Source organism: Sparus aurata, chromosome 13, assembly GCF_900880675.1.
Source record: "Sparus aurata chromosome 13, fSpaAur1.1, whole genome shotgun sequence".
NCBI lineage: Eukaryota > Metazoa > Chordata > Actinopteri > Spariformes > Sparidae > Sparus > Sparus aurata.
Genome location: NC_044199.1, coordinates 15,719,593 through 15,738,726, shown reverse-complemented (window position 1 = coordinate 15,738,726; position 19,134 = coordinate 15,719,593). Strand labels below are relative to the sequence as shown.

Below are 19,134 nucleotides of genomic sequence, written 5' to 3'. Positions count from 1 at the left end.
CATTGTAGTGTTGCCTAATTTGCATCTACTGATGCAAAGGGCAGACCACACATTCCCAGCATTGGTATGCTTGGAAGGCAGCATGAGACATTCCTGGGAAATGTTTCTGAGATGGCATCATGTCATGACACACAAACCTGCGTTGACACGTAAAGCTGTGCTTAAGCTGCACTCAGCGCCTGAGGATGAGATGTGCTGCGGAGAGTCCATACTGTCAGATTTTAAGCATTCCAAAGAGTGACTCAGTGACGTCTTCTGACATCAAAGGGGTGTGTTGCTTATGACTGTGTGTGTGTTGGGGGTGTTGCATACATTTCTGCAATTTTACCCTCATCTTAATCAGGCATGCTGCTGCTGTATTGTGTCTTTTAGTCTTAGTATGCCACTCACATCCCCACCATGTATTTATGACACACCTAACATTTCTCTTTCCTTTAATGTCCCAGGAGCTTTGCCAAGGAAACTGCGTCATTCAGCAGTGTGATGAGCCATTATGCTGGTCTAAGGCTCCTCCTCCTCTCATGTTATGACATGTAGCAGCATAAAGATTTTCTGAAAGAAAACATTAAGGCAATCCAGCGCAGACCCTGTTTGTGACAAAGAGTTAACTCACTGAGCTTCTTCCTCACAAACTAACAAAATAAAACTGGATAAAGCTTAAAGACACTGCAAATCGATTTATGTTGTACTAGTACAACAACAAGTACGCAACCTAACTCGGATCGGACTGTTAACTCCTTGAGAACATGGCCGGCCGGAAGAGCCACAGTGCGGATGTGTGTTTCGTCACGGTGCCCTCGCATTGCCACCTGGCATCAGCCATTAGGCTGTCTGCCATGTTGGCACTGTGTGGGTAGGAACAGCAGATGCTCCTGCCTAACTATGCTCTGTTAAAATACCCACACATAATTTAGTTTAGCAGAGTGAAGGGAGAGGTGTTTTGTTGTGTCAAGTTCACTCTGAGAAACAGTAAATCATTAGTAACGGTTCGAATGCGTGTATTTAGATAATTTTAAATCATAGAACAAAAGAAGTCGGCCAAGAGCCTGTTAATAAGTCAGACACTCATCACGATCATCCTGAATCGACCTATTGATCTCATTTAAATGAGACCAATAATATCCCTCCTCTCACATGGAATGAATTATGAAGAATCTGATAAGCTTGTTTGATCTTGGTGTGCTAAAGCCACAATAAAGGAAACAAAGGCTTAGGAGTTGGGGCTTTGCACTAACCACAGCTATGATATATGTGTCCACACACAAACATGTGTGTCTGACATTTAAAGATATCTACACACATAAAGATTGCAGAAGTCACACTACAAATGTAATGTGTTTTATTTAAATTTGACAGTTTTATTCTGTGTTTTACTTTTAGATTCTGATTATTTTAGGATTTTTCATTGTTTTACTTTTGAGCACTTTGTAAGTCTGTTTCAAGAAGTTCTATATGAATAATTCTATTGTTATAATCAGCATTCATTTTAGTTAAAATAACGGAAACAGAACAACTTTCTTGCCTTTCAGGAATCCTATAACTTAAAAAAGAAAGAGACCACCATAAGGGTGATCAACTACTATCAAAAGTGATTCATAGGGATAAATCTAGTGTTAAAAGAACACATCTATGTTCGTTTGTCTGCATTTGACGTTTTGTACCGCACAAACCTGAATAAGCTATTTAAAAAACCTTCAAATTACACCTCCGTCCCTCTCACTGACAATTTCAAAATCTTTGAATATGCAAATGCATTTTATTTTGAAACAATTTAAATCGTGAACATAGTGTAAGACCTCCCTTTCTTAACAGGAAATCACATAATCAGTGTACGTGCGCTAGAAAGTTTTAGATTTCCACATCACACTTGTTTAATATTGGCCTGTGATTTCGTCCACACTCGTGTTTTCATAAACATGACTCAGATTGGAGATGAGTGGAGCGAAATAGCCTTCCACTATCAAACTGTACAGTCAAGTTCAATCATGCAAAATGAAGTTACAATAGGCACATTTGAAGGTGGTGGTGGTGGGGGGGGTTGTATTTTATCATGTATAGAATGTAAATATGTGTATAGTGTTTACATCAAAACATCAATGCTCAGTATTTCACTATTTTAATGACATTGTAATTTTGAGTTTAGAGAATAGCTATTTTAAAATGTTCCTCCTAAAAAGGAAAGCTTACATCAGCTTGACACTACATAGTATGATACTGTATCTTCCCTCATTCTAAAACTGGTTCCGTAAATAAAAGAGTGGCTAATCTTTGGCGACACGCACATAAATTGTAACTTTCCCTTGGTAAGCATCTTTCTCTGTACCTTTGGGCTTGCATGCTCACTCCACTGTGGTCTGATGTGACCCCCTGACTGCTTCTTACAAAAACAAAGGACCTTAATGTGATTTAGAACAAAAAAAAAAAAAGGAAAGAAAAAATCCACATGGTCAGCATAATTTAATGAGACGGAGTGTGAAAGGAACTAAGTGGATAACCAAATGCAAAGGGGGCTTGTGGGTGGGTGGGTGGCGGATGAAGTCAGTGATATTTCAGCATCCCTCAGCGGTTAGCCTGCTGACAGGGAGGGGAAAAAAACTGGGGAGTGAGAGACAGACTGAGGGAGGTGATGCGTGTGGGGGTCACTGTGCCAGAAGCTCGACCAGCACCGCCAGATTCAACTGTAGTATATGTACAGCATATGAAGAGATCAGAGAGAGAAAGAGAGGAAGGACAAAAGCAGTGTCATTATTTGAATCTCAGTCCCCCTGCCTGTTTGGACAGGCAGGATTTGCATGTTGGGTTTACAGCCCAGAGCCCCGGGGTAGGGTAGGGTGGGGTGAGGTGGGTGGAAATAGTCATCTTCATGGTGTTCAGGGTGTGGCTGCTCTGGGAACAGCACTGTTCTCGACAGGGGTCCTTCAGTGCAGGTCACACGTCTGACCTGAGGACACGAGATCAGCGGCGTTCGCACGCACCAATGTCAGGTTTCCCTTTTTTCTCTTTTCACTTCATTAACACAGAGAACTGATCTGAGATCATATCATAAAATGAAAAGTAACAATTGTATGTAGTGTTTAATGTTTGATATATGAATCCATCTGATTCATGTATGAATTTTAGCATAAAAATTATAATAAATACAATTTAATATTAACAGTAATGTATATATGGCAAGTTACCTAAATGTAGGTCATAGCATACATTTTATATTAAAATTGTGGAATAATTTCGCTCACCAAATAATGTTTCACATTCATAATATTAATTACTAAAAGTACAAATACTGTTTTATGTTAAGAGTGTTGGATTTAAGTATAGGAACAGGATCAAAGTGAAGCTATAATTCACAACTCATAGTAAATGCTTAACTTGGAATCTGAAATGGAGATGATGTCAGGGTGGAGCGAGCAAATCAGTAATGTGATAAATGTTTGGATGTGAAACATAAGACGTGGAAATCGGAGTTGTGATGGACTCAGTATCCTCCTTGTCCCTCTTTCTCGGCTGACATGTGAGATTCTTTGGAGGCCTGAGGGTCAACACCGGGCTAGTGTGGTCAAGACTTATCACATAATGAACAGAACACTGATCCTCTTTTCAACAGACTTTATTTATAGTGGAAGCAGATGGAAAACAAAACAGTGCGTACACATTAAAAATAACCCAGGTACAGACATGTATTAGACAAGTAATACAGGCACTTACACGTAGTAGTATAAACAGAATTTCTAGACAAACATGCACACACGCATTCAGACAGACATGCCAAAAGGGGGCTCCCTTATGGAACAGGACATCCTGAAACTGCCAAGAAAAACACTCTCTAAGCCAGTGAGCCATTCCAGTGTTATCCAATGATTTTGCTTTTATGACCAGGAAAAAGTTTTACCCTTTTGCTCTTTTTTAGAAAGAAAAAGAAGACTCTAAAATAAAACTGAGGCTTTGCGGCAAAAGCATCCACTGGTCAAGCAATGATTTTCAGCTTTGTATAATTACCAATTTGTGGCCCTTAGAAAAACACCCCCTCAAGAGAGTTGTTCCAATAAAATGCAGCCGCCTACAAAAAAACAGCGTATTGAGCAACAGAAGAAAGTACTCAGTAAACGAGAAGAGGGAAGTGTAAAAGGGAAGGGGTGAGCACTCTGTGTACCATACCTTAGAATGGGTGTCACAATGTGATGTGTTGCAATAAGGTGTGTACTGTCTGGATTCTCTGGAAATTCAGGAGGACAGAGCCAACTCACACACACACACTCACACACATATACAGAAGTACACTATTGACATCACTACATCTGCATTTGCAAACATGTGAAAACACAGTTCCCCACATAAAACCACATAAAAACCCTCACAGACGTCAGCGTGGAGGAAATAAACAATAGACCCATGTCTCTGACGTTTTCACAAGCGGTTGGGATAAAGAGAAGTGACATCGCAGCACACACCTCTGAATGGGAACTGATGCTAACTGAGACAGTGACAATAACACAAAGAGGACAAAACAGGATGCTGGTCAGATGAGAGAGCCCGAAATGTCAGACAGCCTACAGACTGTTGTCGCCTTGCAATCTTAACAGCCAACACCAGTCTGATAAGCTATCTGACAGGCCGAGAGAGTGACGGACATGCCTGAGACGTACGCATGTACAGAGACAACAATGAAAGAAAGGAAAAAAAAAAGAGAAAAAAAAAAAAAAAAAAATCCTAATCCGACTTACCATGATGGGAGAAAAGAGGAGATGTGAATGTTCTGACTAGAGCTGGTGCAGAGCGCAGGGTTCAGCCCGCTCAACAGTACCCCTCTGTTTTGAATCTACTCGAGTGATTCGTCTCCTGGCTCCGTGACTGGGGCAGTGCAACGAGTTCATTCGAAGGTTCAGCTGAGGTAACGGCACAGACGCTTTTCACTGTGCGCTTGAGGGTTCTTTTTTTCCCTCCCCTCCTGCTTGTGCCTGCTCTAGCGCCCACTGTGCTCAGTCCAGCGTAGCACAGCAGCAGTACAGAGAGGGAGAAGAAAATAGCACATTTCACTGGCAATTACGAAAAAAAAGAAGGTACTGCATGTATCGAGAGCGAGCTGACGTTATCCAAGGAGTAAAAAAAAAAAAAAAAGACCAAAAAATGAACACTTGATCGTATGAAACGCAGAGATTTTCTTTAGAAGCAGCTTATGTGATGTCAAACATGAGCGTGTTGTCCTCATCTGGAGTAAAGAGAAAGAAAAAAAAGGATGAAAAAAAAAAGACGCTCTGTGGACAATTAAGGACAAAGAAACAGACTTACCACGACATAGACTGTCTCCAAGTTAAAAGCAACAGCTACTATCTGCCGCACTGAGACTTAGGGCAGACCCTGAGTCTATTAGCAGGACACAATCTGCTTTAATCCATAAAAGATAAAAGGGAGAGCAACAAATGTGGCAGCCACGCAACCTACTATCTCCGTCTAGCCCTCCGTCTCACACACAGGCACGAACACACACACAGTCGTAGATCTGATTCAATATATGGCTGCATCTGGTAAAGTAGCCCCGGGCTGACTCATGTGCTCTCTTCCTGGAAGCTGAACAATAAGGGCAGACAAAGGGACCAGCAGGGTGATTCATGGCCGATTTATCATTTCTCATCCAAAAGTACCAATATGAGCTTTACCGCACACACAGAAGAAGTGGTCATCTAAAGCACCAAAAACAGCATGAAACATTCATTAACAGCTCTGCTACAACTGACTTCTGCAATATGTAGAAATGAGATGGTGCTGAGGTGGACACAATTAATTACAGACATGTCTTATCCAACCAAAGACAATACTGAACAACAAGTCTACGGTACAGTAATAATACATGTATCTTACCAATAAACCAGCAAATATAGTTAATAAATAAATGGGCTATTGAACAGATTACTTCACGCTGGTATTATAAGAACACGCACCAAAAAATCAAAAGTAATAATCTTAGCTTATTCAAATAAAGTCAATTCAAGAGACTCTACGGACATATGAGAACTTAAGGTTCTTCTAGTGGAACAAACAGTGCAGCTTAAGGCCTCACTGAGGAGAATTATTGCCAGCAGCTTCTTCTCACGTGCTCAGGAAAAGCACCAACATGGACACTTAACAACAGCTTATTCACACGCACCCCAACTAGCACCTACCTTACACAGAACAACCGTGGAAATCACTACCAAATGCAAAGCCTTCAAAAGCAAGTCAATGGAAGTCCGAGTTCAACATTAACATGTTGCTACAATAACAAGAGAGAAACCAGATGGAGGCTGATATTTTGCTTCAGATAATGCTGGGGTATCAGCCAGAAATGTGGAAAAGAGTGGTGGGAGCTTTGGAAGTTGATGTAAGCTGGCCTTCACTCCATCTTGCCCTCCGAGTACTTCTCATGCTGCTTGCGCTTGGCGTAGCTCTGGGCCATGGAGTTGACAATGGAGCAGACAAAGAAGCATACCATGATGACCACAACCTTCTCAAAAAGCCACGACAGCCAGCTCTCCTCCTGCCAGGAACCACAGAGAGAGCAAAGAGAGAGAGAGGAGAGGAGCTTGGTCAGTAAACTGAAGGCCACCCCCCTCACCCACCCCTTCACCCCACACCCTGCTCTCCCCTCTGCTCCTGATGCTGTAGGCTAGGTGGGGATCCAGCTCCATGTGCAGGACAGATAGAGATCAGGGGTAATAAAACACGCGGCAGCCCCCACCGTCCTCCCTCCTAACGCCCCCACTGACCCCAGCCTGCAGCCTGCCTCCACCAAGTTAAATTGCCTCGCTTCTCTCCTGTAACTGCAGGCTCAAGTTACAAGAAAAAAGGAACATTGTTCTAGAAATGCCTTAATCTGTCCTTGTGCAACTCATTCTATCCTTTTTTTCTTCTCCTTCCTAGTAAGTGCATAAAAAAAGAAAAATCGTTTTCAATGAATCACTGAGAGTAAGAGAGTAAAGGAGGGAATGAGAGATAGAGAGGAGGTAAAAAAGCTTTGCAAGAGAAATAGGCTACAGCTACAACCGGCTCTTTTTGTTCTAGACAGGGGGGTTTTGATGGATTGTCACTGGCGGAGGAGGGGGCCCCCGCCCCGGTCTACAGTCAGTGCTGGGTTCAGGCGGGGCACCGAGTGCAAGTGCGTGTGTGACACATAGGGGAGTGACCACACTCACATACACACTCCCAATTGGTACGATGTAGCATGAGTCAGCACGCCCCGCGCTACAGTAGTACAGTTCAATACAGCGAGTGGAGCCAGACCCCACACTGGCCCCTCTCCCCCTCCCCTCTTTCTACTCCCTCCCCTCCAGGCCGCCCAGTGCAGTGCTAAACTACTCTGTCATTCTGGCCCCAAACAAGCCTCTGTAATCTACTGTATCACTACAGGTTAGCGTCAAAACTATAACATCAACATTTCTCTTCTAAACATTAAATTAGGCTTAAAAAATATGAAACTCATTAAAAATGTTAACTGAAAGCAGGTAAAGAGGTGAAAACAGAAAAACAGAATTGTGCTCAGGAGAGAAAATGGGTCAGAGTTATAAAGGACGGCTTAGATAAAGAGAAGAAAGGGACAAAAAAAGTGGAGGGAGAAGGAGTGAAAGAGGCAAAAGTAAGGGGGCCACATTCTTTTCTTGGCGCGCACACGTGAATGAATAGAGGCTGTGGGCTGGGGGCTGAGGCCCCTGTACTTACAGTTGGGATCCCCTCTCCGGTGTGATGGTGCAGCTTGGCCTTTTGGGCCTCCAAGTACTCCCTGAAGGGCTTCTGCAGTGCCGCACCCAGCAGCGGAACCGCTCTGCCTCAACCAACAAGGAGAGAGAGGGAGAGAGAGAGGGGGGGAGGTGAGGAGGGAGGGAAAGAGGGAGGGAAGGAAGAAGAGAGAAAAAGGGAGAGAGTGGGTGGGGGGGGGGGGGGGGGGGGGCAGGGCACAAATCACGTCACATCATTGTTACTCACCAGCCCAAGGGCAGCAACAAAGGGGAGGCATGCTGTCCTATGTCCTGTACAGTGTCGGCCTCCCCAGCTTCCTCTCTCCGAGAAGAGAGAAAGACGGAGAGTGCAACGAGTGCAATCCCTTCACAGCTCATCCCCACAAACACACACACAAACACAGGCACGCAGAAAAAAAGGTACGGACTGTACCACAGCTACAGAAAACAAAACTGCTTAAAAACAAACAAACCAAAAATAAACAGTAAAATAAAAAAAAAAAAAAAATCAACAAAAAGAAAGAAAGATGGAAATAAAGTTGGCTGGTCCTCATACAGCAGCCTCGGCAGCAGTAGTCACTCACATTCTCCCGCTCTGCTCTCCTCTCCTCTCCTCTCTCTCACACACGCACACACACATACTCGGCTTCCTCTCCCTCTCACACACACACATCGGTGAACTCGTTCAACTCCCCTGCAGTGCCTCCTCTGCCGCTGCAGCGAGGAGAAATGAATGACTTCTCAGAACTCTCACATTTATCACAGGCGGTTCCTGTAAGAACTGGTTTCAGCCAATTAATGAGGAAGTGAGTCGTACCCGAGCTGTGTCATCACTGGCTGAGATCTGGGGGGGATGGCTTCAGAGGGGAGGGCACTCTGTAAGACGGCCCATATTAGGAAACCCTTTACAAGCATACTACTACCCCCCCTCCCCTCCCCTGCCTCTCTCACACACACACACACTCAAAGAAGAAAAAAAAAAAGACGCGAGAGGCTGCAGAGAATGCCCTAGAATAGCGAATCAGTGGCCCATCCCTAGACTGGAGTTAGTGATTAATCACTAAACAAATACATACTAAAGACCTTCACTTATTCTTTTTTGTGGCTATACACTGACAATTACATCCCCTGAACTATTGTTTCAAAACATTCCTTATGTTCCACTTATACATCTTTTGTTCACGTTGTATAGTCCTCGTCAAAGCTCAGAGACACATCAAAGATTTTCTGGCAGGTTTGCGTGGGCACTCATGTCACATACGGTTGAGTTTATAGCTGATAACTTTCTCTGAAGGAGGCAAGTCATTTCCGTCTTACCCCACCTCCACACACACACAGTTACACGTACACACACCTATGTTATGGTGAGAATAAAAACAGGTTGTGTTAAATGATTGAGTTTACAAGGAAGCCTTTCAGTAATGATTAACTTTATACCAGGTAATGGATATCCTACATGTGAATGGGCATACAGCAGAGAGGAAGTCTAACAGATGGATCACGCTTTAGATTACACAATAGAAAATTGTTAGGACATGGTATCAAAAATCAAGTTGGGTTTTTTTTTTTCTTTTTTTTTTGGAGGGAAACAAAGCCTCTCCTTTTCCCATCCCCCACTTCACACATTCCTAACATCTACAAACACAGAAATGTACCAATTTAAAATTATATAACCTGGATGAAATGCTGAATATGAGTTTGCACAAGAAAAACGCAGGAAAAATCCACTAGTTCAGCAGATAGAAGTAAACAGGCAAGAACAAAGAGCGACAGAAAGAGTTTTCAGAAATGGCGGGCGAATCATCTCCTACACGATGAGCAATACTGAGTCATGAGCCTGGGCAAATCCACCAACAAAGAAGCCCAAAGCTAGCAGTCTAAAACACACTTTTAATGCCTCAGAGTCAGGACTGACTACTGCTCTATCAATTAAAAATCTCGTGATTTTGTGCTTTTTGGGAATATATTTTCACTTTTTGCTGAAGGGGTTGTGAAATTATTGGATTTAACAATTTCTGCTGTAAGTGTGTTCATAATTTATCCGTGAGTACCTGAGCTGAACTTCTTTTTATTTCTGTGAAAAAGGTTCAGAGGGTTATCTTTCTTAATCTGAGATGAAATGAATTTATTGTAAACTAGATTTAAATGAGACATTCGTGTAACTTGTGCATGCATTAAATATATGTGATGACTATGTTTACATAGTACTTTAACTGCTGTAAAAGTTGACTTTAATGTTCAGTAAAAGTTTGGAAATGTAAAAGTATTTATGGTTATTTCTAAGTTGGGACAGGGCATGGGCGAGAATGACAAGAAGCTGAAATTTATAACAGCCATAGGATGTAGTTTGGCAAACATTAAGCCTGAACAATTTACACAGCAGCTACTGAACAAACTTCAATAACTGCTTTGTTCGTTTCTGTGCTTTCAGAGAGAGTAGCAGAAAACTCCTCACTTGTATCTTTTTTTGTGAGGCTCTGAAACACTGTGGCCTTGAGACAAGGGAAATGAATCAGTTTAGGAAAAAAAACTTTAAAGCACTTTAAAGCAGACGTTCAAAAGCAGGACTTTTTTTTACAGTTAGATTTTTACACTCCAAAAGCTCTTGCCACATTTGTGTGTTATCTACAAAAGGCTCATCTGTTAAAAACTGATCAAATCTTAATTTATGGCCAGTATCAATTGGTTAAAAAATACAACAGGTATTCCTGTAGAAGGGCATGCATGTTGGTTCTAGTAATTTACTTCTAAATCAAAACTATGAATGGCAGAACTATTTATGACGAAAATAAAGCACATAGATTCTTGTCTCAAATTTCATTTAATAAGCTGAAACAGTTGCTACATAAATGTGCCTAAAATTACATTAAATCTTTAGTTTTTATCTTAAAAAGTGTTCTCGTCATTTAACGTGGCAGTAAAGGACAGAAACTGACTATGTATTTTCGGACAAATTAACGTTAATTAATTCTTCTATGTATTTCATATTATTATCCTCCTTTTTTGTGTTAGTGTTCAAAAATATAAATGAGTACAGCACATTTATAGCCAAGTATAAAAGACAAGGCGGTTAATCCAAACAGATGTATAAAATGTGACTCCTCTTCCTTTCTTCTCCTTTAGAGAAACAATATGAGATGGTTAGAAAGAATAATAATAAAAAAAATAAAACTGTAAAATGTAGGTGGTTTTACAACCGCAGAAGCCTGAATGTGTGTGGATCCTATCAAACTTTATAACAGTTGTTCTGGAGTTAATTGAATTACTTCCAGAAGTTGTGCAAAAAGCATAAGATGCTTCATTTACTTGGGTTCTAAAAATGATTCCCTGTTAATGTTTGTGGCTTATTATCAACACTATAGATGTATGTTACACACCTGCACATACTCTACAACATAAGCAGTATGTGTGATAATTCATTTCTTAGTCATACATCAAATAGATATTATGTTGACGTCTAGGTACTGCAGTAAAGTAGAAGTAGATAGAAAGTGCAAATGGTCATAGCTCCGTCAAAAGATTTACATTTAGTCACTACATAAATAATACATTCGGAAGAAAAAGGGAAAAATTAAACATGATGAAAAGTCAAAAGTAAATCTCTCAGAGATGAATTAAATGCAACAAGGACACATCCGTATTTAATTTATCAGATGGAATGGACAGTAGAGGCTAAGGGTTACACATAAAACACAAAGTTGTAGCTAAGATATATAAAGGAAGTAATATGTTTAAAATGTTTAATATGACTGACCACACTGTAGGTGTCACGTAAGCAGTGGAGCTCAGCAGCTAAAACAGTTGAGTTTAGATTTTTTTTTTGTGAAGTTATACAACTGTTTGAATATATGCTGACTGCAAATAAAAAAGGTGACTGAAAACTGACATCTGTGATCTATACACACTGCCTTTGTGCAAGTCTGTGCCATCCAAGTATGCAAAACGAGTGTGTTTTGAGAAGGGGATTAGCACTAAATCCAATAATTTTAAGTGGACCAGCACAGTTTGATCAATATTTCTGGACATAAACAGCTCTTGTCCAGAAACACAAGAGAAACCACAGAAGCAGCACTGTCATACAATGTCGTTGAACTGATCACTTTCTTTTTTAATTTGTTCCAAATCATTCTCGGTGCGGTCATCTAGTACAACTGTGACACAAAAACATACGAACAAGAATCTGTTTGACAATTTGCATCCGTGTGTTTAGTGAAAATCAACAGAGCTGCCAGTTGGTGGACCTCTACATCAAAATCAATGTCAGAGTAGTATTTATACAGATATTCTGTTCTGTGTTTGTAAATGATTAGTTGCCATCACCACACACACACACAAACACACACACACACACACACACACACACACACACACACACACACACACACACACACACACACACACACACACACACTTAATGATAAACTAAGTATAAATATTGGATTTATTCTTACAAAAAATAATAATGAAGACAATATAATTCTAAATATTAAAGGCAAGGGGTTATTGTAGATGCAGATATTTTGTGAGTTCTGTGACCTCTCCTGCTCTCCTTCTAAATCAACAAGGACTCATCACCTCCATTTTCTAAAGAAAATAACGCCTGTGAACTACACAGAGGACACCTTTACACTAAAGGTGTGAGACAAAGGTTTCTGAAGAAGAATAACCGACTTTTTTTATCAAAGAAATGCTAGGACATACAGTATATGTATTTTTACAAAACAGCATCCTCTGCTACAAATAAATAACACTAAAATTACAATCAGGTACCAAAAGCTACAGATCTGGTCTCCTGAGAAATGGAAATGTGATTTTTTGTACTAAAAGCTATTCTGGCCTCCACTCCTGTCGTCATACTATAAAAGAGCGCCGAACAGTGTCAGACAGGAAACCAAGGAAAGAGGCTAACTTGCTTAATATTGAGTAGAGAAATAAAGCGAATATAAGCTCTGTGTGAAAAAAAAGAGGAGATCTTGAGGGAAAACCCCACATATCTCGACTTCCTGCAGTTTGATTATTGCTGCAAAGGGTTAATTTGTAAACGCCATGTCAGCCTCTCATTTTTTAATGAACTATCATTTCCTGCTGCTGTGCATGGAGTGTGGAGCGTGTTTAGGCGTCCTGTGTTCGTTTGGTGAAAACTAAATTCCACTGACCTTGAGTCAGAGGAGACCTTTGACATGTCTGCCCCTTCTAAAGGCTGCTGCCACCTCCAATGGCACTCCGGCATGCACACACACACACACACACACAGAAGATCTCTCTCTCACACACACACACACACACACAGGCACACACATACATGCACGTGCCCTGACTTCTGAGGCAGGGGAATGACAGAGAACAAGGGCTCACATGACAGCCAAACCCTGGCCAGGTCCAACTGGTTACAACATCATCACAACAACTGGCTTAGGCAATCACTAGTGTTACCCAATGCTCCACAGGGCCACAGTTCACACCTAACATAACAGCACCGACACCGCAAGACGCACACGCACTCTGTGGTTAGGCAGAACTCTGACCTGGGTTTCTGAAACTTGGACCTCTGCGCCATCTCAGCGCAAAACACTGACACTCTGACACATTTCTTTTTATCAGTGTGATAAATTACTACTGCTCCATTATGATTTTATTAAGTGCTGGAATAATTAATTAATGGAATTATGACATGAGGAATGTATAAGGAAAAATTTGGACTCACGTGCAAATATTGTAAGGTAATATCTGTGTGTGTGTGTGTGTGTGTGTGTGTGTGTGTTTGCCTGCGAGTGTGTCTGTTCCTCCTCCAGTTCAACGGGGCTCTTTCCCAATGACTTCACCACTAAAGCATGGAGCCCACTCCTGAACGGAGATCCCCCTTGCCCAGTGTGTTTATCACATCCCTGCTCCACAGCCATCCATGTGTCAGCCTGCACACACACACACACACACACACACACACACACACACACACACACACACATACATATACACAAGCTCGGACACATGCAATCCTCTTGGGATCCGGCAGTGCTGCCAGGAAATCAGGGGGCACCAATTATAGCAGTCTATTATTCCTCTCACTTCCCAGACAGCCACATAAAACGGCCCTCCGACCACTCCGACCCCTCCGACCCCCCCAGGTTCAGGTCGCCATGCCCACACAGACCCTGTTGGTCTGAGTGTGGAGGTGTGTGGAGTTGCTGGGTCACCAGATAACCAGGCCTGGACCCTTCTTATGGTGAGAAAGGGTTGTTCAATGAGTCAGATGTGACTGGAGACAGATCCAGACAAGTCATACTGCTACTTGTAGAGCGGCAGCAACAGGCAGGCTGAAAATAGAAGAGGAGGAGGAGGACGAACAGAAGAAGATGTTTAGGGCAGATTCTATCCATTCTGTCATTTCATGCTTGGAGGAGAGGCTGCTGTATGGATGTATAGTGACATTGTTTCCTCTTTTACCTCTTTTCAAAGAAAGACCTAATGACCCGTCGATAACCACCCCTACTATATTCTTACTTCGATGTACACGCAAGTCAGAAAACCCAAGAAAAGTGAAACACACATGAGGGGTTAAATGAACACATTACGACATGTTAAATAAATGTGAAGCGCAGAAACACACCAAAGAAACGAGGTCATGGGGTGGAAAATTAATGGCACGTGGAATAAATGAGAACTTGAGACTGTTTGAAGCTCGACTGTCCCATAAACGCGATGTATGTCGCTTATCCAACACAGCAGGGTAGCCAGTGAGCACAGAAGTGTGGATTTGTTTTAGCATACAGTATGGAGTTCTTTGTGGTTCATGTACATTGTGACATGCTTCTCAGACAACCACGTACATCGTAATGTACCTGTCAAAAGCCACAAGACGCTGTATACCTAACACCTCAAAACTGTATGTGCTGCTTTTGCTGCCGTGCAAGTGACTGTTACACAACAAAGACAGACAGCAAGGCCAATTGAATCTGTTTTTGTGGCAGAGTTTTAACATGAAAAATGCAACAACAACAAAAAAACAAGAAAAGTTGTCAAAAGTGATTATAGTTATCTGATTTGCATTCTGATCACTTGTACATATTGACTTGCATTTGAGTTTACATGCTACAGACATTGTGGTTAAAAGCCTACAAGTGAAGACAAGTGAAAGTTCCTGATGTCTGTGTGACTGTATGCCACAGTATATCTTCATGTGCTGCAACAACACTGAGGACAGGAAGAAGAAATTCTAGCAGAGAAAAAAAAACCAAATCATTGTTTCCCAATTAAACATTTATATTGTGTAAATATGATTTAAGATCCCATAGCTGTGTAATCCTAGGATTTGCAAAGTGATAAGTTGTGTTCACAGTGGTGAATCTTTGAGGTTTGACAAAATAAAATAATAAGAAAATGATTTATGTGTCTGGTATGAAACAAACAAAATGCAGCCTCCTCATAATTAAGATTTACGGTCGGCCTGATTTTCACATATTCTCCAGGACTGGACAACATTGAGCATATTTACAGTAAGAATGATCACGAGCAACCCTCCTCACAATCTCAGCTCCTTCTCCATAACTTGTTGCTGTTGTGAACTGGGCCGATGGGGGACAACATGTCTGTTTTGACTGAGGTGTGGTGGAGGCAGGGTGGGGACGGAGAGAGGGGTCAGGACGGCTGCCCGGCTGGCCTCTGAGTCACAGTCTGTCTGGGATGACTCCTCTCACAGAACAGAGACACAGACACACACACTCATGACAACTGGTAAAATTACAACACGCATTACGATCTTCATGGGATTTACAAAACAATACACTTCAGTCGATGATACTGATTAAGAGCTCGAGGTCAGGCTGTGTTCCCCCTGTTGAATGAGCTACTCTAAAAATGAATCAATGGTGTACTGTTTCCTTAAACAACATACAAGCCAGTTGCCATCCCGATTAATAAATACATTAGTAATGTCATAGCTTTGACTATGTGTTAAAATTATTTGATGTGTAGTGTGGCACACGGTATGAGAATGGGGGAGCCAAATGAATGAATAAAGCAAGAAATCCTGGGACATACACTGTGCCTGAGAGGCACAATTATGACACCAGATCTGGAACACACATCTGACCTCTCCCCCTCTTTGTGTCTTTCTCTGTCAGACCCATAGACACTTACTCATCAAGGCTACGATTACATTCAGATCTTTGCATACCCCTCCTGAGTCCCTCAGTGTGCCATTAACAGCAGACACAGACCTACAGTACACGATCTGAACAATATGTTTTCTTGAGCGATTGAATATTTTTTCCAAATGACTGTGCTGGCTCAAAGTCAACCCTCTCTGACTGTTACTGCCTCTGTATTTCTGTCAGAGCTTGTGGGCCAAGGTAATCAGAATGGAAGTGGGGGAGATGAGAAAATGGACGCCCCGCAGGGCCTCACATTAAACTTAACGACGCTGAATAAAAAGAGAGTCGACTGCGACCTGCCGCTCCATCTCTTGCTCACACTGTCTTGCCCCTTTTGCCTCTGATCCCGTAATCCTGAGTGAGGCATCAGTCTGTGGAGGAGAGGACTGATCAATGCCATCTTTGTGGGGACGCTTCTCAGGTGACCAGAGCAACTGGTGACTAACAGGATCGAAAACACTCCCTTCTTGCAGATCGGGTTCACGGAAAGGCTTTGCTCATATGGTTTAAAGAGGGGTATTTATAGGATCAGTGATGTCACAGAGGTGTAAACAGCTAAACAAATACAGACATGTTGGATTTTTCATCAGCTAACCATTCTTCAACAAAAAGATAGGCAACAGTCTCTGTCTGCTAAGGTACACTACATCACCACATGTAAAATAACTTCAGCTTTAGCACAGACTACAGTTGACTTGTCTTGTATATTTCTGACACAAAAAGATATTGATTGATCAAGAGATTCTGTGTGTAAATTGGTGCACTTCAGACAGATGTGTGCGCTGAAAATAGAGAACATTTAAAAAAATGCTGTCTGCTATGGGTGATGGCCTTAAAAGACCATGCCATGGTTACCTTAAACCCAGACAACCTCGCATTCAGTATGAAACCACACGAAACTAGTTTCTATATGAATGAGGGGGGTGTGCTCAAGATGGCTGTAATTCAGTGGAAACATGTAGTAGCAGACTTTTTTTACATGCATACAAATAACTGAACTACTGTGAAAACCCAGAAAAGTTTGATTTGCATGGTTCTCAGAAATTTCATTTCTCCAGTAACCCAACTTTCCTTCAGTTGCTTGATTGTTAGAATAATGTGTGGTGACCTCCTTTCGCTAGCAGGAAAATGCAGGGATCCAATTTCTTCTCAAATATCTAATTCAATTACTTTTCAAGGACTTTTCAGACCCAATTCCCTCAGATTAAAGGACTCAACACAGCATAGTTTGAGAGTCGGATCTGTTTTAACACTGAGGGTTTCTGTTATGGCAACTACCAGGCTGTACAAAAGCTCACAGACAACAATTAAAAATGAGAGGCTTGTATGTGTGAACACTTCTCAACAGTGCTGCTGTGTTACAGTGATGGCAGACCTTGCCTTCTCTAACACAGCAAAAAAATTTTTTCTTTGGGATATTGATTGATACCAGCATATTAATGAGTTGAATGTAAATTGTAAGAGTTGAAATAATGACTACTGTGGGAGACACACATGCAGACAGTGGATCGCAGCCTATTTATAAAAAATAAAAATAAAAATTATAATAAGGATTTCTCCTTCAAATTTACTACCTTTCAAGGGTTCTAAAGGACCCATGGGGACCTAGTTAATGATTTACACAGAACAATAGGTTCACAATTTTTCAAGTCCATATTAAAATAATGATCAGGTGCCTTATGAACTTTGAAACAGGTTTTACTTGCTGACCTGGTCATTATGGTAAGATCCCCTCCCAAAATGCTCTTTCACTGCAAGTCTGTGATGGGGCACTAAATCCACAGTCTTCGTTCTGTATAAAAGGTTTTCAGAAGTTTTTTTAAGCCTATTTAAAAAAAAACACTGGGTATCTTCTGTAGTTGTTTTTTTTTTTTTTTAGTAGAAACTCCCCTCACACACACACACACAAAATCTAAGTACAGAAAGACGCCAGATCAAACAGCGTAAATTCAGACAGTAATTAGAAAGTCTTAGCAGCAATTCAACTCTGTTAACTGATTTATGCTTACTCCAGCGTTAGATGTTAAGGTATAATATGTTGCCTCTATTTTTATTGTCATTATAGAAGAATGAAAAAGCTGATTGTGATTTGGAAAGTTCCAGTAGGATCCAGTGAGTAGCTCATACAACCCCCGGCTGCCCTGACCTGACCTGTGACTCTCCCCCGGCCTCCCTCTGAGCAGGACTGCCTGCCTGTGGTGCTCCTCTAATGCCAATGGCCCTGTGTGGCAGGAACAGCCATCTGCAGTCCCATTGTCCTGGTAATGGACTCCCGCCTCAGAGATGGACTCACATGGAAATGCATGCATTCTCATAGAGACATGCCGGGTTCCCCCCGTGGCCCCAGCACACCGGTTTCTACTGGAAAACCTTTTCAGGTCTCGACTCTTCCTCTCTGCACCTCAATGGCTTTCTTTCCAAGAGCCTGACAATGATAGTACCTCCCTTGACACATGAGTCTGAAGGATTTGTCAAGCTCAATACAATTCATGGAGAATGGCCAACTAAATCAAAATGATGGATTACTGAGAAAATTTAAAGAACCAGTGCAGATTAAACTGCAATGGTGTCTCTCTTGTTGTCTCCTTTTCTCTTTTCTCACTTTCTGTCTTTTTCACACTCTCACAAACGTAACTAGCACCATAACCTATTGTCCTTTCCCAGATCTTTAGAGAAACTAAACCCAGTCCTATCACAGTCACCGCTGACAAGGTGTAAACACACCAGATTCCTGCAGATGGTGAATCACCGGCACTTCGGTACCAAAGCCTCCAAAGAGGCCTCATCACTACGGCTGCTCTAAAAATCAGAGATGACTTGTATTTTTCCTCATCATACATCACCACATTAAGCTGCTGAGAAAGTGTCACAAATCAGAGTTAGCGACTCACAACTGATCAAACGAGGAGACTAGGGGTCCAGACAGCATGTCAAACACAGGAAAGCTCCCTGTTCCATTACTGCATTCAGTGGGTGATTTGGAGCTTTTCCTGCTGTATATCTCGGCCTCAGTGGCTGATGAAGCCCCAGCTGAGATAAGAGAGAGGAGGACAGGGAAGATTGGGCACAGAAAAAGATGAATCTGTTGCCCTGAAGTTATATGGAGCATAGCAGCAGGGGCTGCTTTGTTCTTTCTAGGGTTATTGACTTGAATTTCACAAATTCAAGTGTGTAAATGGCACATGATGTAGGCTAACACAGGACACTGGTCATAAATATGTATCCAATCATTTCTAGGGTTTTTCTCGGGGAGTGAAGTGTTCAGTGAGAGGTCCAGA

At 41.8% G+C, this 19,134-nt stretch overlaps 1 protein-coding gene across 4 annotated transcripts in view; it reads right to left on the bottom strand.

Annotated features, from left to right (window-relative positions):
* Positions 1 to 3,591: 3,591 nt before the first annotated feature.
* Positions 3,592 to 19,134, bottom strand: part of LOC115593954 (vacuole membrane protein 1-like) — a 58,792-nt gene continuing 43,249 nt past the window's right edge. For all 4 annotated transcript variants that reach the window (XM_030437680.1, XM_030437678.1, XM_030437677.1 and 1 more), the window contains exons 11-12: positions 7,690 to 7,792; positions 3,592 to 6,511 (exon numbers count right to left, since the gene is read on the bottom strand). In XM_030437680.1, the coding sequence (XP_030293540.1) occupies positions 6,368 to 6,511; positions 7,690 to 7,792 (247 nt within the window). In that variant the 3' untranslated portion in view covers positions 3,592 to 6,367. The remainder of the gene's footprint in view (positions 6,512 to 7,689; positions 7,793 to 19,134) is intronic.